Below are 27,805 nucleotides of genomic sequence, written 5' to 3' on the forward strand. Positions count from 1 at the left end.
GTTGATTCAGAGAGGTAGCGTACATGATTGATATCAGTCAACTACAGAAAGTTAATAAACATTGTGTGTGTGTGTGTGTGTGTGTGTGTGTGTGTGTGTGTGTGTGTGTGTGTGTGTGTGTGTGTTAGACTGTCTGTCACATATAGTTCCATTTAAATCAAACATTTTTATTTACACCAACCATGAGCAACTAAGAGAAACTACCAAGAAAAAGTTTACAGCAACACTAATACTGCATTCACACGAGCATTTGTAACTGCGCCAGCATGGTACGGCACGGTGTGGCTCAGTTTCACTTTGTCGTGTGAATGCCTGCCGAACCGAACTGAACCGTGCCTCAAGTTGCCATGCCAGCACGGTTTGGTTCGGTTCGGTTGTGTAGTGCCTGTCAAAACAAAGACGACGTTGACGTCTATGCTCGGTACTTCTCCTCGATATTTCTGCAGACTTCAAGTGCCAGCGAGAAGTAAGTGCGGACAGCTTGTTTCATGACGACGTCTGTATCTAGCGTGCATACCGAGAAACACGCCTACTAAACTCGGCTGGCTCTCTTTGTCAGAACGTCGTGTGAACAAGGGCTGGCTCGATGCATTAGCCCGGGCTGGCTTGGCTCGGCTCGGCTCAGTTTGGAGCTCTGCTCGTGTGAATGGGGTATAATACAACAGGACCATTACGATCTGTCTGTTTTACTGTCTATCTGTCTATCTGCTTGTGTTATATCTCTGTCTGTCTCTATGTCTTGTTTCATTCACTAAATTTTCTAGCTAATACAACAGGTAAGCAACGCAAATAACTCATGTGTGTCCCAACTACTACGATGCCAAATTGTAATGGTAAAGTAAAACCATAGAACAATTAAACCTAAATGAACTATATTAACTACCACTATGATTCTAAACTATTTTAGTGAACAACTAGCTGTTGGATGTTTCTGTTGTCGATCCAACTTGATTATTCATCCAAAACTGAGCCTGTCAGTCTTTAAGTTTTCCCATGATGACTTGAGCATTGGCTTTTTGTAGGAGATGAAATCAGCTCTTGCACGTACACTTGAGCATCCTGGAGCAATTACTGCAATAGTGTGTCTGTCGATCTGTCTGTTTGTCTTCATTTATTTCAATACATTTTAAGAACAATTACAACACTAAATATACACTAATCCTTGTCTCTGTCTCAAACTTAAAAAGGCTAAAACCACCTATGCCATTTACATTAAATGCAAAGGTCTTAATTAACTAACTAGTGCACAGTACATTGTACATCCAAATCTTCACCCATGACCCCATCTTCCCGACCTCCTGTAATCCTCTTCAATTTTCTGTTTGCCTGTCTGTTTGTCTGTCTGTCTTTGTTTATCTGACGGAACATAAACACAATAAAATGACTTGCAACATGTGTCTAGCATTGACATTTACTAACATCACATTAGGAAATAAGGGAAGAGCGATATCAGTAAACTAAATGTTAGAATTGATTGGGGCTTTTTACTGTTTGTGTTACATGCTTTAGTTAATTCAGTCTGGATCATTTGCGTAGATCAAGATCAAGAAAGGTGTTCACTGTTGCCTCGGTGTCTCGAACTCTCTCGTTTCTTGTCACTTTTGTGTGAAGCAGCATTCAGTTTGTATATACTAACTCAATACTGTGTGTGTGTGTGTGTGTGTGTGTGTGTGTGTGTCTGTGTGTCTGTCTGTGTGTCTGTGTGTCTGTGTGTGTGTCTGTGTCTGTGTCTGTGTGTGTGTGTGTGTCTGTGTGTGTGTGTGTGTGACTTGTATATGGTGAGTGAAGGCATTTGTTACCTTTGCATCACAAGGTCAGGTTCAAGATGAGCACAGGCCTCATATTCTTGAGCAAAGAATTAACTCACAAGTACAAATGTACCCAGTCTTAGACTCTAGATGTGTGGATAAGATGAATAGGTTGGTTTTAAAGTAATGTGATAGTGTTAACCCTTGGCGTCCAGTTCAGAACAATGCCATAGTCATGCAGTGTCTTTGGATACTTCTGGCCAAGCTTCAAATGTATAGTTTGCACTGGTCCAGACACTCTGCATAGGTAATGAATGCTCTATCTGACACAACAGCCATCTGAATGATAGAGGGGCTCATCCGTTTGTCCATTTATTCGTTTGTATGCAGTTTATGTGCAAGCATTAACTCTTGATTTAGTTAAGCCACAGAAGTTGAGGAATCCCAAGGCTAGCTTTACTCTTAAATGGAAAACTTATTTGTGTGCTTGTTCATCTGTTTGCTTAGATTACCTAACAAACATCTTTCCATTAGGTGACCTGACTCTTCGTCTGTCCACCTGCATGCTTACTTTTGTCTATTTTTGTTTACATACCCATAACCTCATCTCATGTTAACTCTTTGCTACTAGTTTCTGTTGTGTTTAACGTCTTTTGTCATCATTTGTTGTCAGTCTGTTTACAAATGTCTTCTTTTTTAAATTTACTTTGTTGTTGTTTGTTTTTCATTCTTATTGAATTTTACGTATGTAGCATCTGGTGCACCTTCCAGCTCACAGAAGTTGTTTGGAGCTCCGCTTCCAGAGCCGAACGGTCCTACCAAGATCCTTCAACTTATTGAGTCACTCAAGAAACGTATTCTTTCCATCATGTCTTGTTTTGTTCACTAATAGTAAATGGTTGTCAATCACAGATGTGTGTGTGGACGGATTATTTCGAGTGTCAGGGAGTAAACGTCGTACCGATGCATTGAAAGTGCTTCTGTCTGAGTCTGGATCACATCCTGTGCATCTGCTTGATCTCTCCGCTGTGGAGTCGGAGTACAATCCTCACGATGTGGCGTCTGTGGTGAAGTGCTACTTTGCTGAACTGCCGGATTCAATTCTTTTATCGAAGCATTTTCTGGCTTACGAGCAAATCAATGGTATGTACATGTATGTCTTTGTTGATCGTCTCTGTCATGTGACTGGTTGTGTTGAGTGTTGTGTCAGTTTTCTTTTTTGTTCATCTGCATGTTGGTCTACTTGGTTACTCATTTGTTTGTATGTTTGTTGGTTTATTTGTTTTTGTTTTGTATTTTGTGTGATTTTCAAGTTGTTAGCAGCAGCGATAGTGAAATAGCAATCTGTAGACTAGTGGCATGGCATGTTGCATGGAAGTATCAAAAGTGGTATAGTGATATCAACACGATGACTTGACAGGAATCGGCAATACTAATCCAAGTTATGACTTTATCAGGGTTCTCGCTAGAGATTTTTGGGAGCGTGGTGGGATGGGCAGGTTGACGACACATAATTTGCTCTTTATAGTCAGACATGGGCACTGGAGCCAATCTCAAGTGAGGTAGACTTTGCGTTGTAGCAGACGTACATTCAAGTGCCCTGCTCTGCCCTTGCGAGGAAATCAACTTCGATCGTCAGTAAGCTCTTAGCGATGTTCATCAATTGCGCTTGCACAAGTTTCGTAGACGAACTACAGAAAGTTTGTCTAGTGGGGCGTTGATTGACGTGTACCACTGTTGTTGCTTTGACCAGTCTAGAGTAGATTCTAGGTGTACACTTGCCAGACAAGAGTGTGCTTTCCGGATCATTGGAAGGGCATCCGGGACTGCAATCAACAGCTTGTGTGTACAGTACGTTACAGAGCGAGGCTATCATCCCGTGTTATTTTGCAAGAGCCTAGATTTGTAGCTATTGTCACCTTTAGTATTGTCTACAGTAGTATGGAATTCTCAAACATTCCTTAGCTGTAGACTTTGGACTCATAGCTACCGTTTCTGAGCGTGGTGCACTCCTACTGGAGCATGGTGCGGCACCGTGCTGTAGCGAGAACCCTGCATTATAAAACGTTGATTTGCTTGCAAGTTTACTCATTAGCATTGATACCCAAATAAACACTGTTAGTCATTTATAACTTTTTACTAATTACTACAGTACACCCTCGCACATTCTACTCTCCCATATCCGACAGCTTTTGATAATTTGATGTCACCAGACCATTCGTGCAAGCGCAGCGACAACATGCCCTGACAGCGACGAAAGATTTGGAGGCTTCAAGGGTCAACTTAGTTTGGTGATTGTAGTGTACATATATACACATTACGTCTTCAAGCAATCATTTTATCACTAGTGTATTGCATGTGTACAAACTGAGACTCCAAAAAGTGGACTGAAACTCCCAGATATGGTTGAAAGTCTAACTCTTTGCTTATTCAGTCTTTTCACTATCCGACTTCTATTCCTTTGTGGCTTGCCCAAAGGGGGTTGGATATGTGAGGGTCTACTGTGGAACAAAAATGTCGCTTTATGACTTCCAGTTCTTCAGATGGCCTAACTAGACAAGACTCACGTTTGTGGAATAAATGGGACGTCGCAAAGCGTGTGCTGTTTCTCTACTATAGCATTCCAACTGTAATCCCATACTATAATAAGCCAACCCACGCTTCCGTCTGTTTGGATGGATGGATGTCTGGAATGCGCCAATTGACACCACGCCGCTCTCGGATCGTCGCAAAATGCGGCGGCCAGGTCGAGTTCGGCCGTCTGAGACGAACAGTCGAGTCGGATTTTGTCTGGACTGTCTCCGACGGCCAGAAATGAGACTTTGGCGTTCTGAAATGAGATGCGCCGGAGTTTGTTTGTTCAATAAACCAAGTATGCGAATGTGATGTACACTCGCCAGCCACTGTACGCCATTCTCACAACTGGTGGAGTGCTGTGCCGCTGCCAGACTTTGTCAGCCTGAAATGAGATGCACTGGAGTTTGTTTGTTCAATTATTCGAGTCTGCGGATGTAATGTGGGCTCGCCAGCATGCCATCCTGCACCCACTGCAGTCGGAGTAAGCCAGTGCGTCTTCTTCTCTGCATAACAGATGTGTAGCATAGGTAGTGGGATGCTATGAGACAGAACTCTAACTCGAGTGAATATATTGTTTGTTTGTGTGTGTGTTGTGCGTGCATGTGCGTGTAGATTTTGTCTCTAGAGTAACACGGGTGGACCTGCCCTACAGTGAGATTGTGAGATGGGGGCTACTCAAATACTGAATGACTGGAGAAAGTTAATTTTTATGTTTTCTTTGCCTGGGTAGCTAGTATCTAGGTGCTAGCGCAATTACTACCGCCCATAGGACGTGTGAGGCCTAGTATACTGTATTACCGGTTAGCTCTGACAAGAACAGTATGACAGAGGCAGTTGGTGACTTCAATTTTTTGTAATAAAATTGAGTTGTGATGTATGACATCATGATTGCTTACTGAAGTTTTAGACTCTAGATTTTTGTTTTTAGATTTGAGTGATGCAGCTAAAACGGAAGTAATACAGCTTCTACTCTTGCTGCTGCCTCCTGTCAATCGTCTGACTCTCGTCTCTCTCTTTCAACTACTTGGTCTCATCGTCGATCATCAACAAGAAAACAGGATGGGCTCTCACAATCTGGCAGTCGTATTGACGCCGAATTTATGTGGTCACAGCAAGGTGTTGTTTGAATGATAGAAAGACGTGGTGGTGTCTGCTGACATTGTGGATTTGTGTTTAGGGATGTTCGTCTTGTCAGTCGGCCATTACTGTTAGTCATATGACTCCAGCAGTTCAACATATGATTGAGCATTTTGAAGAGATCTTTCAGGTAAACATGCAGAGTGAAGCAAAAATATGTATAAAAATAAATACTGTAGTCATACAGTTGCTAAGAAATGGGCACCACCTCATCTGTTTGGTGAGGCATTTAGATTATTTGTGCAGATCAATTGTACTCTTCAGAGAGTATTATGATGGTAGGACATTGGGCAGTGTTCGACTAAAATGTGAGGATGTTTGAGCATAATGAAACGTGGATTCTGGCTTTGACCTTACTTGTGTTCTCACGCATGCAGCTACATTCATAAATACTAGTCTAAAGACCTGTCCACACTGGAAACTGGATTGCCATCTGATTGAAACAAATTCAATCCACATCGGGAGGTGGTTTCGATCACGATTCGTTGAATCCAATTAGAAGTAGTGGGTGTACGGTACACTACATGTAGTTGGAACATCTATCCCTCTTCACTCATCTTTGTTCTCTCACCTTATGTCACTGTATCAACGTTGTCCATAAGTAAGAACCCACACATACACACCAGTCATCAGTCACGTGATACCAAAAAGAGACGGAGGTATTTCATTAAAAAATTTTAAAAATTAGGTTTAAGATTCAAAAGTGGTGTCGTAATCATTATTATAGACATTTTATATTTTTACCGCTTTTGTGGAATGTCGATCCACTTAATCGTTACCTGTATAGTCTACTTTAGAAAGTGTACAGAACTATGGTTACTGTTGTTCTGAAATTGTTTGAGTATGGTGACGATTCGCTCTAATCTTGACTGCAGGAAGCTCAATACTTTGTGTTAGAGGTGTTCTGTAAGGCTTCAATCACACCCTCTTCTTCAGAGTCTTTGTGTGCTGCTATCACCAGCAGTTTCTCTTGATGAAATAAGTAATTACAATAGTAATGAAGCTTGCCCATCACTGAATCACAGCCATATGTATCTGAAATGCTAGTAACACTAAAAACATGTTTACAGACACACACACACACACACACACACACACACACACACACACACACACACACACACACAAACTAATCAACAGTTGTCCAATGTTGTGTTACGTTATTTATACCTTTAGATACCCAGTGAACTTCTAATACAACTGAGAATTCAGTCGACACGGAAAGCCAACGGTCAAGATGACGAGATACCAGTCATGACATCTAGTTACTGCAAGCAAGTGTCAATGGACGAGTATGAACAGAGAACGAAACAGACAACACAGATGGCGTTAGCTGCACTTTATCACAAAATTCAGGATATGCCCGATGGCAAGTCAAAGCAACATTTTACAAAACGCGTAAGGATTTACTATTGCATTGTATACGTTGCCGACTCAAAATGTCAACTGAACAGAAGACAGACAGACAGACAGACAATTAATTAAGTAATCAATTGAGTACAGTATTTCCTCAATTAGAATTAAGTCACGGTTTTCAGGATGGGAAATCTTGTGGCCTCTGAAGAATGATATCAATTGCATTGGGGTTTGTCTCCACTCACAAATGTCTACTCAATGAGCAGATAGGCTTACCGTGTTTTGTCAAAATGAGGCAGTAGCTTCTGTTTTAGCAACAGACACTAACTGTGTTTACTTGATGAGGGAGGCTCATATTTGAGGGTGGCCCTTATTCTTGATTTAATTAGTAGACACTAGGCCTTTTGTGGTGTGTGTGTGTGTGTGTGTGTGTGTGTGTGTGTGTGTGTGTGTGTGTGTGTGTGTGTGTGTGTGTGGCGATATCTGTCGGTTACATAAATTGTTATGAACTCAACACACATGCACAGCCTAGATACGGATATGAGCTTGATTAGTGCCTCTAGTGGCTCACGAATGTATTTTGTGGGCACTTTTCGAAACAGTTGTCACCTTCTATCTCACAACCTAATTCGAGCTTTGTCTTTCTTAGCACCAGCTGCTCGTCTCTATTTGAGGGCATGACTTTGCAATGTGCCTCTAAGTGTCTACAAATGTGGCCATTATTTGATGGTGGCTTTTTCAAAGAAATACTACATCAGTGTTTTTCTACTGTAAACATACAGCAGCTTTGACTGCTCTTGAATCACTACTGCTTATGACAACATTATTGTCTTTCGTTGTTATTGATTTTTCTTTGTTTTGTGATTCGACCCAACAATTACTGCCTGTTTTCTTCACATGCATGTGTTAGCATGTTACTGCATATGGATGGTTTACTTTAGGATGTAGAACCCTGCAGCACCCTGTCAATGTAGGTAAGAAACGGGCTGTCAAGCACAGTTTCTAATTTCTAATCAAGAACTCTGGTACACAGACACAGACACAGATTGGCAGGCAGACTGACTGACTGACTGACTGACATCATTTATTACAGACAAACCTCTACATACAGAACGCTAAAAGTAAAATATTATCCATGACAGTTCAGGTCAGTGGAATCACGGTTACAGCAAACTACAAGTTAAAACTATATGCATGCAAATAGTAGTTGAAGATCAGTTCTAATGAACAGCGCCGTGAATGGCACTGACTGACTGACTGTCTAACGAAGATGGTTTATTGACCACAAGATTCTACATACAAGAGACCACTAGATTTTGAAGTTTAAACATTGTGTTAGTGTTTGAATTAAGATTCCAGCAAATAGACACCATCAATTGAAAGGAAACAGACTGATTGATTGACTGCCAAGATCATTTTACTGTTTGTGGCTGTATTAAAGCCCATGTGGCTTAATTAATTAATAAGCCGTACGATCGTTCCTCCCTCCAGGATTTCTAATGTTAGTTAATATTAATAAAGTTAATGTGTGGTTGCTCATTGTCCTTCAACAGCAAATACATTTGATATGACAGACAGATCACAGAAGTAGCCAGTAGTGTGGAACACATAATTTTCAAGTTTGTATATGTACATATGTATCATTACTATTTCGTTTTCTAGCTCAACGTCGGTATGCCAGGCACGCCTCCATTTTTACCACATGCTAGACATCGTCGCCCACTAGAAGAGTACAATCGTGACATTGTTGTAAGTTTACATACAACAACACATCGCTGTAAATCTCTTATTTCTGACATCCTTTATTTTCATAGCCACTCAAGTGGTCACATGTGAAAGAAGTAAGTCAATCGGCTATTAGATTATGAAATTTATAATATCACTTAATCATATCTGCAGGCTCCCACATCATCAGATATTGAGCAAATGGACGTGTCGATGTCACTTGTATGATTTTATCACACACTTTTCTGCAATGTTGTAAGCCTTTCCCAGTGCAGAGTTTTTCCTGGCCGTAGGTAGTTCCCCTACTACAATGTAATTAGTTATACACTGTATGTATCACAGATGCCACTACATGCATGTTAGTGCATCACATGTCGGACAGTGAAGATTTTATACTTGACAAAGAGTACGTCTTAAGATCAGATCTTGTTCGGAGCAGTTGAATCGTGGTGTAGACATTTTACACGTGGGAGTCTATATATTCAATTTAAATGTACCATTGAACGTGACTACCCTCATCTACTTCAGACTCTTAGAGGTTGATTGATGTAGAGCCAGGCTGTGGGGTGAAAGTACTTGTATGTGCCACTGGCACCACATTATCAGTGTGCCTATGTATACCTTATCTAGCTGCCACAGGTTATGATGTCAGTGTGGGGATGGACCTATTGGCATGGCATTTGGTGATTTACACTCGTTCACGGTGCCTACATCTAATTTGGTTACCTAGCAAAGTTATACTTGTGGCAGTCCGATTTTGGTAATTTAATGTACACCTTTAATTTCTCCCTTTTCAGGGTGTCCTGTAACCTTACCCACTGGAAGTATGATTCCAGGTAGGGTCTGGCTATGCAAGACTATACGCAGAACGTGTGACAATTGTCTCCAAGTCAGAATAGTATTTTGCATGTACATAGTATACGCATGCACGACTATGTTTGGGCAAACGAAGTACTATAAATCCAGAAATTTTCATACTCATGAAATTGTAGTTATTTTTGTACAGATACCTGGTTGTACTAAAATAACATGAATAGTAAAATTTATAGATAGATGCACTTGAATTCAGCTACAGTACAGTACCGATCTCCCGTACTAACATAACATGTGTACGAACTACTTCATTGCAGAAGGACTAAGATTTCTGGATTTACAGTACCTATCGTTGTGTTACACCATCCCGTTGAATTGGATCAGTGTTTGGTAGACAGAAATACCCAGATGCTTTTGTAAAATTGTGAAAGTATTTGAAATGCCAATAGACAGGTGGGGTTCTGTTCAATCAACTATTCATATTGTGAGTAGCTGTTATTAGCTCTTATAGAAAGTTTGCAACGCTTAGACCAGTTATACCGGCTTTACACTAGACAATTTGACTCAAGCCTGCCCGCGCTAATTTGGCATGATTGGTGGCGTGTTTAGACTAACTGGACGTGGTTGTGTGTTTGGCATGCTTTGCACAAGCGCATGAAGAGGACGTTACTGTTTTTACTTCTAATGTTATTTTGTTGATTCTGGTGCAAAACCTTTCCAAATGATTCTTTGACATGTTCATCAAAGTCTTCAAGGTTGCAAATATGAAAAAATACAGGAATATGCAGAAGGAAATATACTATATGTATTGTTGCCCAGTAACACAAGAATATGTAACACGTTAGGTTTAGCTTGAGCCTGGCCCTATGGTTTAGCTCGGACTAATTTAGCACAGGCTAAATGCACTTAGCTCGAGCCAACATCGTTTACATGGGCCAAATTAGCACCGGCCAGTTTGGCTCGAGTCAAATCGTCTAGTGTAAACCCGGTATTAGTCACAACTAGATGATGGGAGGATTAACTCTGTTGTGATGAAGGGCTCATCTGTCGCAACAACAGATTAGTCTGACTTTGTGCTTTCATGATCCCCAATTGAGTACTGAAAGGAATAAGCACTTGATCATCATTGAATTATGCAACATGCAAGCACCATCTAGAGATTACACGTACAAACATGATTGCATCTCTCGGAATGGCTCAGGTGTGGACCTGTGATGTACTGGAGGGTTTTGTCTATTTATTATTTTGTCAAACAAGAACACTTTGATGAGAATTTTAAATTAATTAACACGTGACATTTACTGCCAACAGATTAGTGTCTCTAAGTCTTTCTATGACTTAATTAAAATGTACTGTCCAGTTCAACAGTAATGTACTTTACCACTGATCTGTGGAATGTCTCAATATCTAGAGACATGGCATATTGGATGAAGCCAGTCCTGTGCATTAGTTACGTATTGCATTGACTTACATCTCATTATTCCAGCTCTGGCATTGCTTGCTCTATTAGTCCAATTAAATCGCTGAATCTTGGACGATTTTTAGGTAGTTCGTTCCAACAGTTGACCATTAAACTGTATCTATGCACAAAGTGGTTTACTGCATGCCTCTTCTACATAACTTGATATTAATTATTTACAATTTCTTTGAACAGTTGGGTGGTTGCTTCATGCGGTAGTTTCTTTTAGTGAGCAGCTCATAGAGTTCCTCAATTGGGACTCCAGGGTATGGTAAGCCTCCTGAAAAGTAAAACAGTGAATGAGATATGGGTGCTTGTGAGGTCCTGTGGAACCAGGTAGTTACCAAGTGTGGCAATTTCCCATAGAAGAACTCCGAATGACCACCTGATGAAGATGAATCTTTGTTAGCTTGTACATAACATGCACGCACATACTGCACACACACACACACACACACACACACACACACACACACACACACACACATGTGCGTGCCCATGCAAGTCACTTACACATCACTTGCTTCTGTGTAAATTTTATCGATTAGAGTCTCTGGGGCTGTCCATTTGAAAGGAACAATTCCCTACAAAGCATGTAGTATTCACCAAATATCATGCATACATGTGCTTATTGTCTACACTTACAGGAGTCTTTCTCTTGTAAAACTCATAGTAATGGATATCTTTTGCAAGACCAAAGTCAGACACTTTGAGCACATTGCCTGCATGAACAAGAACATTGCGAGCAGACAAGTCTCCATGTATGCACTGAAATAACAGACAATATGTCAATTGATTATACAACGTAGGAATTACGGATCTTTTGCCTTTTGAGATGTTATATAGGTCATGCCTTTAGCGACTTGCAGAGCATAGAGAAATGCCTTCTGTGTTGGGCAACTGTGTGTACATTCTCCGGTGTTTGTGTTTCTTTGCAATAGCAGATGTGAACGTAAGTTGCCATGTTCTGTGTATTCCATAATCAGAAGAATTGAATCTGGATGTAACAAAACATGATGACAAATTAGATATAATATTATCAGTTGAAAGATATTTTGGAGACATAGATTAGTAGGCAAGTACATGAGAATGTGACAAAATGGTTGCTTTTGTAAACACTTTGAATCTGACAGGCTATTGTACAGCCAAATTTTACAAAATTGACAACGATTGACAGTTTGTTAACTTGGCTCAGTATTTAAAATTAAACTTTATCAGTAAAGAAAGAATGGACATACATGTAGCATCTCGTTATCTTGAGAGAGTTAGAATTTGTATATGGCTTCAGCTAGAATTTCAGGGCCAGGGCAGCTAGAGTGGAATATTATTATATCAAAGATATTCTGTGTGCAATGGCTGGAGTGGGACTTCTATGCCAGTTATCATGCAAGAATACCAGATGCTTGTATAAAACTAGAAGAGTCGGTTCTAAGCATAGCAGTTGGAACTGCTGTTAGAAGTTAAGGCAATGAGGGCAGAGCCTGGAACTTGGTTGTATACTACTACACCTTAGCTGCCAAATATACTTGTGGTCAAGTACTACCCCTTGTACTTGGGTGGTGCAGCTACTATGGGTATATCAGAAGGCTTTGTAAACAGCAGGTTAACTATAGAAATAAGTGAAGGAGACCCTGCCTTCAGACAGTGAAAGTAACAATGACTAAATGACTCATATATATATATATATATACAACAAGCCTTGTTTCTATTGCCATTCTTTACAAAGCATGAGCTAGCTGAGAAAGCAGGATGGGGTTGTTCTGTTTAGAAATCTCACCCCACCTTATAATTATCACGTGCTCTTGAATGATATGGGAATCAGCCTCATATTCTCTGAATTTATTAGATTCCTCAAGTAACTAAAATGAAACCAATGAAGTCAACAAGTCTTAACTTACCAAAAAAGCATGACCCCTGCCTCATAACTCACTTTAACTGCTGTAATGTTGTAGAAAGTATAGACAGAAGAGTGTAGAAAAGGAATTCAGAATTTGGGGCAGAGCTTCGATCAAATGGCCTATACCAACAATGAGCATGTACATGTATGTACACGGTAGTACTAGTTAAACATGCATGCTGCCATTGAGGTGAAATTTAACTTTGATATAAAAAGGCAGCATTCGCTTTATTTACAGTCAGGGTAGCAGGAGCATTTATATGTGTAGTCACCATACCTTATGTTTAACTTAAACACAAACAAATTAATGAAGAGAAGGAGAAGAATGCAGTTTACCTTTGTGTTGGCAGACACCTAGTAACCTGACAACGTTTTCATGGATGCCTATTTTTGCCATGATTACAGCTTCATTTGCCAAACTGATTGATCCCTCCACGTGACCTGTCGTCAATTGATTACTATAGTCAAAGAGACAACTTGGCCTGGGTCATACAACATCTTACTTTTTGAAATTTTGACTGCAACTCTAGTCCAGGATGTTTGCTTATCGTATATTTCACCCTCCATGACGAGACCAAAGTATCCCTCACCTACAATTAATCAAACAGGATCGTATTAGAGTTACAGATATGCACATGCACGTATAGACACACACACACACACACACACACACACACACACACACACACACACACACACACCAGATGCATATTATACCAATTGTTCTGTGCATTCGGATGTGATTTCTTGCTATTCGCAGTTCCTTCGGTATATCCAGTTTCTGTGAATAATGGACTTTTGAAGACATGCTTTCCAAGGGACTGTCTTTGGTCGTTACCTCTACTTCTTGTCTGGCATCCTTTCTGCACCGAATGTGTGTACGTAAACACAGTCTCCAAGGTTGTTGCTGATGTCGTCTTGTAGCGAAGCAGACCAGTAGGACTGCTAGGGAACTTGCCGTCACTAAAGCTAAAGCAACAGAAGCAATAACAACAGTGTTTCTTGATGTTGTGTTGCTTGAAATGTTATAGGTAGGTTTGACTGATGTTGCAGACATGTTGACAGCAGTCGAATTGACATTGGGTGCGATTGCATAGTTGAGCTCTGCAGTCTCTCTAGTGTTTTGAGAGAACTTCTGAGTGGAAGTGGGAGGTTGTGTGGCACTGGACTCTGTAGATTGAATGAAGGTATTTAGTAACTAGAGAGACAGAAACAGACAGACAGACAGACAGACGTAGTTGAATATGTAACAACATAATAAATGCGATGGAGTACATTATACTTACGACCAAGAAAGCTTGCGGTGATTGGGTTGAAAGCAATCTTCACTGTCTTCAGCACTAATGATTGTAAATAAAAGCTTGAACTGGCAATGCATTGATACATTCCTTTGTACTCATGTACACTGTCAACACGAATCGAAAGATTCGCTTGCTGTTTATCAAATGTTTGACGCCATATAATCGACACATTGCCGGTGAGTTTCCATTCAACTTTAGTCTCGCTCAATGACAGTCTGCTTTCTTTGTACACGAACTGACATGGAATGACCAAATTGCCAGTTGAGTTTACAAAATCCATGTTTGAATAGACAAAATCTGTCTGGTTATCAATTGAATAAATGGGTGGAGTCGATGAGATATCTACAAAAGTGGTCTTAAAAATTGAAGACACACTCGCAACATGGCAGACATCTTACTGTATACAAGTATTGTCACTGCTGTTGCCACTGACTTTCCAACACTGGCAGGGACCGATAGACTGACACAACGGTATTTACCAACAGACAATTCTGAAATGTGGTAGAAACGCAGAACGAGCCGCGTGCCATCATATGATTTATCTTGCAAACACAAGTTTGACTTTCCATCACAGCTTCGCCCAATTCGATCTTGTTTGTACGTTGGCAACCAATTCAGGTGTCTGCTCCTAGTTCTGTTTGCTGTGCACGTCAAAGTGAAGTCTTCCAAATCATAGGGAACTTCAAATACGTGACGCTTACTTTTTCTAACTCCTGAAAGTGATGCTACAGAAAAATAAGCCAAAAAGAATTAATTAGCTAACAAGCAAACTCCACGTGGTGGCCAGAGACACAATCGATCATCATGCAAAGGCTTGCACTATAGCTGATGCTCACTGTCTGTCTGGATTGATGGAAAGTAGAAGGGCTTGCCTGTTAATTAAATGCATTTTAATATTGACAATTCATGGATTTGAAATTCATGGATACTTACCAGCTCGTCCGCCGTAGACTAGTGGCAATGTCCACAACAATATTAGTGTCCACAACATGGTGACCTAGAAGAGTGGCATGTACTAGTAGCTTGCAGGTGAGTGTATTGAAGGGTCACAGGACACTATATATATAGTTCAGAGATTTGAGCCGTAATGATTGATCTGTGTTTGTAGTAGAGTCGACTTCCAGCTTCTGCTGAATGATTCTCACGCTAGCACCTCCCACTGTATGTGCAAACGGTTTTAAAGAGGTGTTTGCGTATCGGATATACACAAACACCAGAGTAGATATGATGATGTAGATAAATATAGATACATGCAGCAAAGGTCTTTCACCTCTGATGCAAGACATACGAAAGCAGCAATTCACGCAGCTTGGTAACTAAAATGCCAGATCGTATGACTAGAGTCAAGATTTCGTTACTAACTCTAAACCTAGACGAAAGTCAAAATTGTGGACGGGATTTAGATTGGTGCTCAGTTTCTAGTTGCACTGAATTCGATCTAAATTTACATTCTAGTTCCCACGTGGTGAACTCGGGAGTGAGTAATGAGCTAGAGGTCACACCAGCAGGAGTGCTCGCTCACTACTGTCTGTTCCCCATAAGCGTGAATTTTGAAAATCATCAATATCTCTGCTGTTTTTAAACTTTCGCGATGATCTCGGTATCGTTAGAAACCGCTAGGTCTGGCATTTCTGTTTATCAAATTATCTAAGCCTTTCCTACAAACGAAACGAAAGGAAGGTACTTGTGCATATCAAACACAAACGGGTGGAGTAATGGCAATTATCCAATTATCTTGTAAGACCAACTGTTCAGCAACTGGAACCATTTAAGATAATTGGTATAATGTGCTCCCCAACTGCTCTAATGAGCACACCTGGTGTGACCTCTACTTCATTCTCACCTCCGAGTTCACGCTTAGGGGTAGACTCGTACCCAGTCCTCCTCCTCGCGCGCGCTCCACGTGTTTGGCACGTGCTTTTTGTTCCACTCGCCAGGAGAAGGACTGGTAACATCTTATGTCACGTGAAGAACTAGTTCTTCACATTAACTTAATGAAATAAATGGTCACATGACATAATATGTTACCAGTCCTCCCCCTGGCGAGAGGAACAAAAAGCACGTGACAAAACACGTGGAGCGCGCGCGAGGAGGAGGACTGGGTACGAGTCTAGCTTAGGGGAACAGACACCTAGTAAATGGTTCCAGTTTCTTTGTAGGAAGGGCTTAGATATTAATTAATTAATAGATGAAAATGCCAGGCCGTACGGTTCTAAGATCATCGCGAGGGTCCGAAAGTTAAAAACATGATTTTCAAATAATTAATGAAAGACAAAAAACAGCTGATTTTTGAAGTTACTTAAAACCTCTAAAGTTATAGTAGACAGTAGCAACACGTTGGAAAAGGTGATGGATATAACGTTTTGACCAAATTTGGATTTGTCATTAATTTCAATTTCAACAGTTTATCTATGAAAAGAAATACAACGAACTCAAACTTTATCTTGACGACAGTCTGCGGCCAGTGAGGAAGCTGCAGGGGGGATTAAAACTAACAGAAGTGTCTGGAACTCACAAAATTATAGGAGTGGTTCCGGTTCGAGTACCTCCTCTCACGTGCAAGCAAGCGAACAGCACGTGAGGTCGCACAGCTCGCGAGGCTACTCCGACAAATTGTCAATCTCGTCCAGCAGGATCGATTCCTACGAGCTCGAGGCGAAGAAACTGTCGAGGAAAAACGCCAATTTTCGGATCTTTCAACCAGAGTGCACGTCAGGTTCAGTGTTTGTACACATCCACGATAGGGTGGGCAGCTTGGCATACAAGAAGACTACTCTAGCACAGTGTACGTACACCAGCACAAAAATTCTCCCATCTAGATGGCAGTCTGGAACAGCGAGGCTAGTTGACATGTGGGTACAGTGTACATTTACAATTGTTACTGTTCTTGATAAAAAGTCTTTTGTAAAACATGACAGTTGTTTATACTTTTGATCAGTGCACTGACTGCAGGACTGAAGTCAAACTCTCGACTTGTAACTACAGTGCTAAACCCATGCACGTGGCTAGCCACGTGCCAGTTACGAAACAGATGGGTCTGCTGCTGCACATGTAGCCTCGCAAGCCAGGCTCTTCCGCGCAGAGCTAACCGCACGTGAATCACACGACGAGGAGGAGCATTTACGGAATTGCTCCAGCGCGAGAAGAGCCTGGTCGCTTTCGAGAACGTCATAGTGACGTGGGACCCCCGATCCGGTTTCATAGCTTGATAAAGCTAATTCTATTAGGTATGCATGCAGGTATGAAAGTTGAGAACACGCGACATCGCTTCACGCACTTGCTTGTTTTGCACGAGGTACGTAGTTGACATCATCGTTCGCTTCTATTACGTATGTAGACAGCTCAGCCATGTAATATTCTGCAGTGTCACGACTCCTTTTCAGCATTCAGTTTCGCCAACAGCACACCGCCGAATCTAGATCTGCAGCGCGGTAGTTTGAGAAATGAACTCATTGTACGCGGTTAGTGTATCTAGGTAGCAGTCAGAGTCCGTGCATTGAAACAAGTCGCACGTAGTACACGTGCAACTACGAGTCAACTCTACACTTCCTGAACATGGTAGGTCCACTGCACTGCTGTTTTCCCATGCCTAGATGTTTCCAGTTCACCGTGAGGAGAGCCAATATCGTACAAAAGTGCTGCTTGCTGAGTCGAAAGTACCGTCACATAGACTGCGTTAGCAATGCACGCCAATCTGATCATGACGTGGAGAGGTCAACAAGCTCTAGGCCACTGTTTTCATGAACCATTGAGTGAAACTGGGCCTGCAGTTCTCACACCATTTCCCCTACAGACTATAGATGTCAGAGTAGACGCGCAAGAGTGGTGAACAGTTCTACGTCGGTTTCAATTCGCGCAAACCTGCAAATGAGTTCAGTAGAAAGAAACGTTGCTGGAGAGTGTAGGTTCAGCGGACCAGTCCCATGTAGGCCATTCCTACGCTCATTATTTACCAGCACTTTGTCCATCAACGGCTCACTGGATTTCGTGTTCAAGCGCTCTCCGTGGAGGGCTACTTACCTCTCTGCTTCATGTATCAGCGCAATTACATTAACGAGCTCTTTAGGAAATAGAATTAGCCTTATGCAAACTATGAAACCGGATCAGGGGTCGCACGTCACCATGACGTTCTCGAAAGCGACCAGGCTCTTCTCGCGCTGGAGCAATTCCGGTAAAAGCTCCTCCTCCTCGTGAGATTCACGTGCGGTTGGCTCAGCGACTGCGCGGAAGAGCCCGTCTTGCGAGGCTACTGCACATGTACATGTGTACATACGTACGTACATGGATTGGCACCTTCTATGTAGCTAACATTTACCGTGCCAACCCTATTGGCACTCGGGATGGCCAGACCTGCCAACCTACTAAAAATTTGGACACGCCTACAATAGCATTAATATTGCAATTGGCCGTCCGTCCGTCTGTACACTGTACTGTGACACATAATCGTAACCCATGCGCGCCTCGGGTTAATTACCCGAGGCCCGGATTTCCGGGTGGAGGGTATAGCAGTCGTTCGACGACCCGACGACCCGGCGACCGTGTACATAGTTGGTTAGCGGAGATGCAAATGAAGCTATTCCGACCAATAGACGAGAAGTGATACCATTACCGACCAATAGACGAATGTGATGTCATCATGGGGCTGCACCTCTCTTTCTTTGGTAGCTGCTTACTAGGAGAATTCGGCCATCGGGCGTCCGTCCTGTACATGGTGTGTAGTCCTTTGCTTAGGGGGTTTAGCACATACATTTGTACGTGCATATTTCCCCAACAACAACCAGGAGCGAGGGTGTCTGACTTGTAACATTTTGCTTGTTCCACGGTGTTTCTGCATAGTGGTTCTGCAGTCTGCCAGCTTGAATTTTGGGTGTGCATGGCTGAGCGGCCGTGGTGTTGTTGCAAAGATCACTAGTGTCGTCTGCAACAGAAATTTGACGTTTGACGGGAATTTGCGAAGGAGAACGTGTATTATCCATGACTGCATCTGTTTGTCAGACAAAGCAGCTCGGCTGACCTGTAAGTACGCTAGTGCGTCTCTATTCATTTTTGTTTTACGGTATCCAAAGTCAGAGCGAACAGACGCCTAACTAGTGTACATGAGCACGTGCATGTTTTCCCACATTGATGTTTTGTCTTGGCTCTGGGGTCACCTCATTACAACAACCAAAATTGCGGCTAGACGGATAGTTGTGTACATACGGTACAGTGCACAGTAGGCGACGTCTAGCTAAAGAATCGGCACAAACAACAAGACGCCTAGAGAAGCTGCACAAAGAACGAGACTTTTACATTCTTGTGAGCTGGAAAATCGGTGGTGAGCTGCTTGTTTGGTCTACATTTGTAACAAGGTTTCCCACCAACAAACTGAACAATGATCACGCCCGTTACTTCATCACGTAAGGCGAAGATTGCCCGCCGGCTTAGCGTCTAGGCTCCCCGACTTGTAACATTTGGCTTGTTCCATCATTTGGAAACAACTGCATTTGTATCATGCATTTAGAAATAACGCCTAATCTAGCTGCATTTGTAACGTTCCCACATCTAATTTTGTTTTGGCTCTGGTACCTATGCCACGCCTAGCTAAAACCGCCCGTAGTTACGACCTCAAAAGCTGCACAAACGACATCAAAAGCTGCACAAACAATCACCTGCACAAAGAACCGACGAGCGAAGGTTGTAAAAAATAGAAGCGAGGTCCTACGGGATTTTGGCTGACGGACTGCGCAGCTACCCGTTGTACAGGGTAACAGCCAGTCACGTGACTTACCTCAAGATCGACCTGTGACTATTTCAATAATGCTTCCTAGTTATTACCCACATCATACGATTCTGTCATACGATTTTGTCATAGCGCGACTAATTTACCTTCAAAGTGCATACCGGCCAAGGGTTTGAACTTCCAAGGGCTTCTTCATTTTACCTGGACAAAGAACTGGCTTATTATATGCGCATGCGCGCTCGACTTACTAGAGCTTATTCCAGTTCACAGAAGATACGCTGGCATCTGCTAAATAGCACGTTGTCGTCAGACGCAAGTGGAAGTGTGAAACAGGCGGCTGTTGAGGACTACATCAACTAGTGTCGTTCGGAAGCGGAAGCGGTGAGCACGCGTACTGTAATATACATGGAACTACTGATACACAAAGATATGTACAGACAAACACAAGGCAGATAGTGCTGGGAGGCACACACACACACACACACACACACACACACACACACACACACACACACACACACACACACACACACACACACACACACACACACACACACACACGTGTGCGCACATACATATAGATAGTTAGCATGAACGATTGTGACACACAATCATTCATAATAATTTATAGAAGAAACTGTTTTAGTTGAAGAAAAGCACTGAATCACCTTTGAACGATTTACTTGTGCTTGGAACAAAACAATGATTTAACTTGGCCACACTGCATCACACATTTTTTATTATTTAAGTTTTTAAATGATTGGTATATAGATATGCTGTCACTTAATTAATAAATAAATGAGAGGTGTGACAAATGTCCTAATTTGGCAAATCAGAATTAGAGCACTTTAAATGTACATGTATGTATATATCAGCAAAAAAAAGTAAATATTGTGTTGCACCTTCATTGAATTGGATCACAGTAGCGTCGTCCCCAGACTCACGTAAGCCTGGCAGTGTCTGGTTCATGGGAGGCTGAAAGTGTCATACGGCAACTGGACACTGCCAGGCTCACGTGAGTTTGGGGATGAGGCTAGATCACAGTGTTTTGTGGACAGAAATGCCCTGATGCTTTTGTAAAATTGTGAAAGTATATGTAAAATGCGTCTGTGGCAATTGATTTGTGGAGTTTCTGTTCAGTCAGCTATTCATATTATTGTATTATGAGTTACTGTTATTAGTTATTAGTGTAGTTGTCAACTTGTTACATTTTCTAATTAAAATTATTAGCTCTTGAGATGAAGGGCTCATCTGTCACAGTGATGGATTAGTCTTAACGTTGTGCTTTCATGATCTCAAATCGAGTAGTCATTGAATTTCATGCGAAATGCAAGCACCATTTAGAGACACATAAATAACAAGATTGAAAATTTCTGAATGGCTCTGCCGCTCAGGTGTGGATCCTTGATGTACTGAAGTTTTATTTCACCAAACAAAAACACTAATGGTATGCATTTTAAATGAACATGTGACATTTAGTGCCAATGGATTTGTGCCTCTAGGTCTTCCCATGACGACATTAAAACGGATTGTGCATCCAGTTCACTCAGTAACCACTTCACCACTCCTCTGTGCATCTTGCATTAATGTCTAGAGACATGACATATTGGATGATGCCATCTTGTGCATTTAGCTATTGCATTGAACTTACATCTGATTTTTCCAGTTCTGACATTGCTTGCTGTGTTTGTCCAACCAAATCACTGAATCTTGGACGATTGTTAGGTAGTTCATTCCAACAGTTGACCATCAAATTGTATCTATATACAAAGTGGTTTACTTTTTGCTTGATATGCGTAACTATAATAAGTTTAATTGAGTTATAGTATACGTATTACAATTTCTTTGAACAGTTGGGTGGTTGCTTCATGCGGTAGTTTCTTTTGGTGAGCAGCTCATAAAGTTCCTCAATTGGGACTCCAGGGTATGGTAAGCCTCCTGCAAATCAAAACAGTGAATGAGATATGGGTGGTTGTAAGGTTGTGTAGAACAGGCTAGTTACCAAGTGTGGCAATTTCCCATAAGAGAACTCCAAATGACCACCTGATGAAGATGAAGCATTTTTAGCTTGTACATAACATGCATGCAAACTTGTGCAGGTGCAGACACCAATGCACACCACTTACACATCACTTGCTTCTGTGTATATTTTATCGATTAGACTCTCCGGGGCTGTCCATTTGAAAGGAACAATTCCCTGTAGAGCATTCATGTTGTAAATACTCACTGAACATCATGCATGTATGTGCTTCTCATCGTTTACACTTACAGGAGTCTTTCTCTTGTAAAACTCGTAATAATGGATATCTTTTGCAAGACCAAAATCAGACACTTTGAGTACATTGCCCGCACCAACAAGGACGTTGCGAGCGGACAAGTCTCCATGTATGCACTGAAATAACAGACAACATGTCAATTGATTCTACAATGTAGGAATTACGAATCTTTTGCCTTGTGAGATGTTATATAGGCCATGCCTTTAGCAACTTGCAGAGCATGGAGAAATGCTTTCTGTGTTGGACAACTGTGCGTACATTCTTCGGCGTTTGTGTTTCTTTGCAAGAGAAGATGTGAACGTAAGTTGCCGTGCTCTGCGTATTCCATAATCAGAAGAAGTGAATCTGGATGTAACAAACGTGATGACAAATTAGGTAGAATGTTATCAGTTGAAAGGTATTTTGGAGAGATAGATTATTAGGCAAGTACACCAGAGGTTGCTGTTTATAAACAGTTTGATCAAATCTGACAGGGTAATCTGTCTTCTTTCTTACTTATAATAATATAAACTGCTGATCTTTGGTAACAAGGAAACAGATTCATATTAAAGATATTTCAGTGTGCAGTGGCTGGGGTGTAGATGTGGTTGTCAAAGCACTGCCTCCTTGTAAGTGGGTGGTGCGGCTACTAGTAAAATGACAAGAACTAACACGTACAACAAGTCTTCTTTGTATTCTGTGTCCCAAGCATCTAGTTTGAATTTTATGGCTTGCGAATTGTAAGAAGCATGTGCTAGCCGAGTAAGCAGGATGGGGTTGTTCTGTCAGAGATCTTGTCCCACCTTATAATTATTACGTGTTCTCTAATGATATTGGAGTCAGCTACATACATGTTCTACTGCCCTGACTCTAGAGATTTTCCCACTGGCTGATATTCTCTGATTGGACTCTAGATTCCTCAGGTAACTAAAATGAAACTAATTGTGTTAATTGGTATTTCATGTTACAAATATACTCTTACAAGTCTTAACTCTACATACCTAGCATGACCCATACTGGCTGGTCAAATTGTTATAGAAATTGAGCTTAGTTCTATTGACTGCACTCATTCCGTCATCAGAAAGTAGATAGTAAAGTGTACTGGGATTCAGAATTCGGGGCAATTGGGTCAGGACTCCTTTCAGATGGTCTACTACAACATGTACAGCTGTAGTAGTAGCTGAATATGTACACTGGCATTGTAAACTGCCATTGAGTCAGTGAGTGAAACTAATGTAAAGACAGCCCTGGCTTTATTACTGTCAGTTGTGACACCAGCATGGCATGAGTGTATACTAACGTAGATCATGTTTAACACAAACAAAATTAATGAAGTGGACAAGAAGAATTCAATGTACCTTTGTGATGGCAGACACCTAATAACCTGACAACGTTTTCATGGATGCCTATTTTTGCCATGATTACAGCTTCATTTGCCAAACTGATTGATCCCTCAACATGACCTGTAGTTAATTGATTATTATAGTTGAAGAAACAACTTGGGTTTGGTCATCGAACATCTTACTTTTTGAAATCTTGACTGCAACTCTAGTCCATGATGTTTGTTTTTTGTATATTTCACCCTCCATGACGAGACCGAAGTATCCCTCACCTAAAATTATATTAGAAGTTACAGACTACACACACACACACACACACACACACACACACACACACACACACACACACACACACACACACACACACACACACACACACACACACACCATGCAGATGCATATTATACCAATTGTTCTGTGCATTCGAATGTGATTTCGTGCTATTCGCATTTCCTTTGGGACGTTCAGTTCTTGTGAATAATGGAATTTTGAAGATATTCTTGCCAAGGCACTGTCTTTTGTCATTACATCTATTTCTTGTCTGACATCCTTTCTCCACTGACTATGGTCACGTAAACACAGTCTCCAAGATTGTTGCTGATGTCGTTTTATAACAAAGCAGACCAGTAGGACTGCTAAGGAACTTGCCGTCAGTAATGCCAAAGTAACAGAAGCAATAACAACAGTTTTTGTTGACTTTGTGTTGCTTATAATGTTAGATGTAGGTGTGACCGATGCTGCAGACATGTTGCCACTAGTTGAATTGTCATTGGGTGTGATTGTGTAGTTGAGATCTGCATTATCTGTTCTGTTTTGAAAGAACTCTTGAGTGGAAGTGGGGGGTTGTGTAGCATTAGACTCTGCAGAATAAAGAGTAGGTTTAGTAGCCAGAAAGACAGAAACAGACGGACAGAGACAGACAGACAGACAGACAAACAGACAAATATAATAAATGTGATGGAATACAATATACTTACGACCAGGAAAGCTTGTGTTACTTGGGTTGAAAGCAATCTTCACTTTCTTTAGCACTAACGATTGTGAATAGAATCTTGAACTGGCAATGCATCGATACATTCCTCTGTACTCGTGTATACTGTCAACTTGAATCGAAAGATTAGCTTGCTGCTTATCAAACGTTTGATGCCATAAAATTGACTCATTGCCAGTGAGTTTCCATTCAACTTCAGTCTCACTCAACGACAGTCTGCTTTCTTTGTACACAAACTGGCATGGAATGACCAAGTCGATCGATTTTACAAAGTCGATGTTTGAATAGATAAAATCTGTTTGGTTATCGATTGAGTAAACGGGTGGAGTTGATGAGATATCTACAAAAGTGGTCTTAAAATGTAAGAGACATTCGTAACATGGCAGACATCTTACTGTATACAAGTATTGTCACTGCTGTTGCCACGGACTTTCCTATACTGGCGATGGGTCGACTGACACAACGGTATTTACCAACAGACAATTCTGAAATGTGGTAGAAACGCAGAACGAGACGAGTACCATCATCTGATTCATCTTGCAAACACAAGTTTGACTTTCTATGTGCATCACAGTTTGATCTGATTCGATCCTGTTTGTATGTTGGCAACCAATTCAGGTATCTGTCCGCAGTCCTGTTTGCTCTGCACGTCAAAGTAAAGTCTTCCAAATTGGAGGGAACTTCAAATACATGATGTTTACTTTTGTGAACTCCCGACTGTGATGCTATAGGAAGAAGCCAAACAATGTTTTACTTTAACAAGCAAACACTACATGGTGACCATAGAGACACAATCGATCATCATGCGTATGCCAAGGTGGTGCATTAAACTGATGCTCACTGTCTGCCTGGATTGATGGAAAATAGTAAGGCTTGCCTGTTAATAAACGGATGTTCATAGAGAGACAATTCATGGACGTAAAATTCATGGATACTTACTAAGAGATTGTCTGCCGTAGGCTAGTGGCAATGTCCACAACAATGTCCACAACATGTTGACGTAGAAGAGTTGCTTGTTGCACACAGCTAACGCGCCCTGGCTTCTAGGAAGGTCACACAACTAGGTAGTTCACTGTAGTATTGAAGGGTCACACAACGAACTATGTATATATGACACTAAACAGCCGGAATAGATCTATCTGTGCTTGTGCGAGTGGTGGTGTCTACTCATATGCCCCACGCAGAACTCACTCTAAGACGATGGTAGATTCGACTTACTGCTTCTGCTGAATGACTCTACTTCTTCTCACGTTTCTTGTAGCCTCCCGCTGGGCGTATGATTGGTGCAGTGGTCGCGACGACCTCCAATGTTATTGGGTAAGCACCAGAGGGATATGTCATATATACATATATAATGATATCTAGACTCTGGAGATGCATGTAACAACAATCTTTTCACCTTTCACTCATGACGTACGGAAGCAGTGACACTAGAAATAGAAATTGCGTAGGCGACTTGGTAAAGCGCATCAATTCTAAATCGCATGACTATATTGTCAATTGCAAGATTTCATTAATTAATAATTAATTAACATAATATAATATTATCGTCAAAAATTGTGCGCTCGATTTTTGATCGATGCGCAGTTTTTAATTGCAGAAACTGCACTGAATTCAATCTACAGTGCCCGTGTTCACACTCTGTTAGAAAATCCCGTTTTGCACTAGAGTACAGTACATTCCAGAATTAGAGGCTGCTGAGGTTTTCACTGGAAAGCCCATCTTGTGCCGGTTCCGCGTATGGTATTTGCCTGGGTATTTGCAAAGTTATCCAGAAAAAGTCAATATACACCCGCAATGATATTACAGACATGGACATAATTAAGGAGCCACCCCCATATCAGCTGAATCATGGAAATCAACAATTGCAGATTTATGAATATGCCTGCGGACCCGCTGATTCTACATCAAATCGTGCTATTTGGTATTTATATTGTTCTGATTGGACGTCTTGACAATCTGTAGCAACAAAAGATTAGAGTATGGCCAGACTAACCACCGCCACTATACAATACCATGTCTATACCATTTATGTTATGACGTCACAAGAACAGACTCACAGTATTCAAGTAAACTGAAATGTATAGTCTGCTCTGACATAAACAAAGTCATTTTATTGTTTAGAAGCTTTTTGAAAACGATTTTCATTATTAACTTTCAAATGATGGAACTGACAGCAAGAAGCAGTCATGTAGGTCACACATGATCACCTCCAATCTCAGACATGTGAATGGCACAATTAGAGCCATTACCTCACCATTATGACTTGTTTTAATTTGCTAAAAAGTGCAGCTGTCGCTGTAGATGCATGTATGCTCGCACTGTCTGAAAAAGTCCAATAATTTTTAAATTTAGGTCACATGCTCAGGGTGGTTCCATAATTATGCCCATGTCTGTATTTAGTCGCTGTAATGGAGCTACTCTGGGAAAACATGCACGTGGGCAAAGCAAACAACCTTGCACCAAAAACCTTTTAGGCAGCCGTCATTGTTATGTATTCCCTCTTCACTTTCAATAAACAAGGACGTCAATGTAATTTTGGTCGATACACCCGCCTATTAATACACCTTGGCATTCATCGCTGTCGAACATACTGTACACTATAGTTAATCCTAACACCCTGCTGTGCTATTCCCACAATGGACGAGTAATGAGATGTCCCACCAGGCCTAGGAGTGCTCAGCTGTTTAGTTGTACCAGGTTCTTTACACCTAAATTGTTTCTTTCTTTGTAGCGAGTGCCTAGCTAGACAAATGGGCGTAAATACGCTCGAAAGAAAACCGCCCTTAGAAGAACGCCGCCCTTGAATAAACGCCGCTCGACAAGTAATTGATACTCACTAGACATACCTCACGCATTGACACGCGCCTCAATCGTCTGAACCGCACGGCTAAAGAGAAACTCTCGTAGGAGGCTGCCAAAGTAGTACAGTACGTACTAATATTTTTTTAGATCTAAAAACATGCAGTAAATCGTACATATAGATCGATATACGTAAAATATTGTATTTTGACCAAGTTTGAATTATTGTCATTAATTTTGATTTCAACGGTTTATTAAGGTTAATTAATTAAACTGTTTTCTTGACGAAGTCAAATGCTTGTGAGGAATCTACAAGGGCATTGCATGCATGCCCATGGTTAAAAACTGCAGTGCCAAAATTTGCTAGGTTTAAATTGGTATTTTTTCTTTGACTGAAGTGTGTGCAACCAATTCAGGTGTCTGTGCTGTGCATGTCAAACTCTAGGTTTCCAAATGGTTGGTTTAGGAACTTCAGAATGCGTCATGTGTTTACTTTTTCCACTCCCGACAGTGCAGATTAGAACAATGTTGTATACCTAGTAACTAGCAAACACCACATGGTGACACAATCGATAACAAAGATGTTGCATGCGTAACTAACTGATACTCACTGCCTTGGATCACGCATCTGTATGATTGCAAGTATGTAAAGTATGTATGACAGCTGCTGTGACAAAGTAGGAAA

At 41.2% G+C, this 27,805-nt stretch overlaps 3 protein-coding genes and 1 long non-coding RNA gene across 4 annotated transcripts in view; 2 read left to right on the forward strand and 2 right to left on the reverse strand.

Annotated features, from left to right (window-relative positions):
* LOC134189421 (rho GTPase-activating protein 19-like) overlaps positions 1 to 9,038 on the forward strand; it is a 9,471-nt gene extending 433 nt beyond the window's left edge. The window contains exons 2-9 of the mRNA XM_062657684.1: positions 2,501 to 2,602; positions 2,661 to 2,891; positions 5,254 to 5,441; positions 5,503 to 5,592; positions 6,639 to 6,860; positions 8,481 to 8,567; positions 8,633 to 8,659; positions 8,718 to 9,038. Coding sequence (XP_062513668.1) covers positions 2,501 to 2,602; positions 2,661 to 2,891; positions 5,254 to 5,441; positions 5,503 to 5,592; positions 6,639 to 6,860; positions 8,481 to 8,567; positions 8,633 to 8,659; positions 8,718 to 8,771 — 1,001 coding nt within the window. The 3' untranslated portion in view covers positions 8,772 to 9,038. The remainder of the gene's footprint in view (positions 1 to 2,500; positions 2,603 to 2,660; positions 2,892 to 5,253; positions 5,442 to 5,502; positions 5,593 to 6,638; positions 6,861 to 8,480; positions 8,568 to 8,632; positions 8,660 to 8,717) is intronic.
* Positions 9,039 to 10,634: 1,596 nt separating this feature from the next.
* Positions 10,635 to 13,769, reverse strand: LOC134198444 (fibroblast growth factor receptor 1-like). The gene is made up of 10 exons (XM_062667885.1): positions 13,551 to 13,769; positions 13,430 to 13,493; positions 13,216 to 13,302; positions 13,049 to 13,153; positions 11,643 to 11,812; positions 11,461 to 11,583; positions 11,329 to 11,399; positions 11,160 to 11,200; positions 10,996 to 11,095; positions 10,635 to 10,936 (listed from the first exon to the last, which is right to left on the reverse strand). Exons 1-10 carry the CDS (start codon positions 13,767 to 13,769, stop codon positions 10,834 to 10,836), a joined length of 1,083 nt encoding a protein of 360 aa, XP_062523869.1. The 3' UTR covers positions 10,635 to 10,833.
* A 6,247-nt stretch (positions 13,770 to 20,016) lies between these two features.
* On the forward strand, positions 20,017 to 21,582 carry LOC134180729 (uncharacterized). Its single transcript, XR_009970041.1, has 3 exons — positions 20,017 to 20,113; positions 21,127 to 21,179; positions 21,235 to 21,582. It is a non-coding gene; the product is annotated as an uncharacterized LOC134180729 (long non-coding RNA).
* LOC134180718 (fibroblast growth factor receptor 1-like) lies at positions 21,141 to 23,804 on the reverse strand. Its single transcript, XM_062647907.1, has 10 exons — positions 23,735 to 23,804; positions 23,513 to 23,599; positions 23,346 to 23,450; positions 22,184 to 22,353; positions 22,002 to 22,124; positions 21,859 to 21,929; positions 21,735 to 21,775; positions 21,571 to 21,670; positions 21,384 to 21,492; positions 21,141 to 21,322 (listed from the first exon to the last, which is right to left on the reverse strand). The coding sequence occupies exons 1-10, from the start codon at positions 23,775 to 23,777 to the stop codon at positions 21,275 to 21,277; spliced, it is 897 nt and encodes a 298-aa protein (XP_062503891.1). The 5' UTR covers positions 23,778 to 23,804; the 3' UTR covers positions 21,141 to 21,274.
* Positions 23,805 to 27,805: the final 4,001 nt, after the last annotated feature.

This window comes from Corticium candelabrum, chromosome 1 (assembly GCF_963422355.1).
Source record: "Corticium candelabrum chromosome 1, ooCorCand1.1, whole genome shotgun sequence".
Taxonomy (NCBI): domain Eukaryota; kingdom Metazoa; phylum Porifera; class Homoscleromorpha; order Homosclerophorida; family Plakinidae; genus Corticium; species Corticium candelabrum.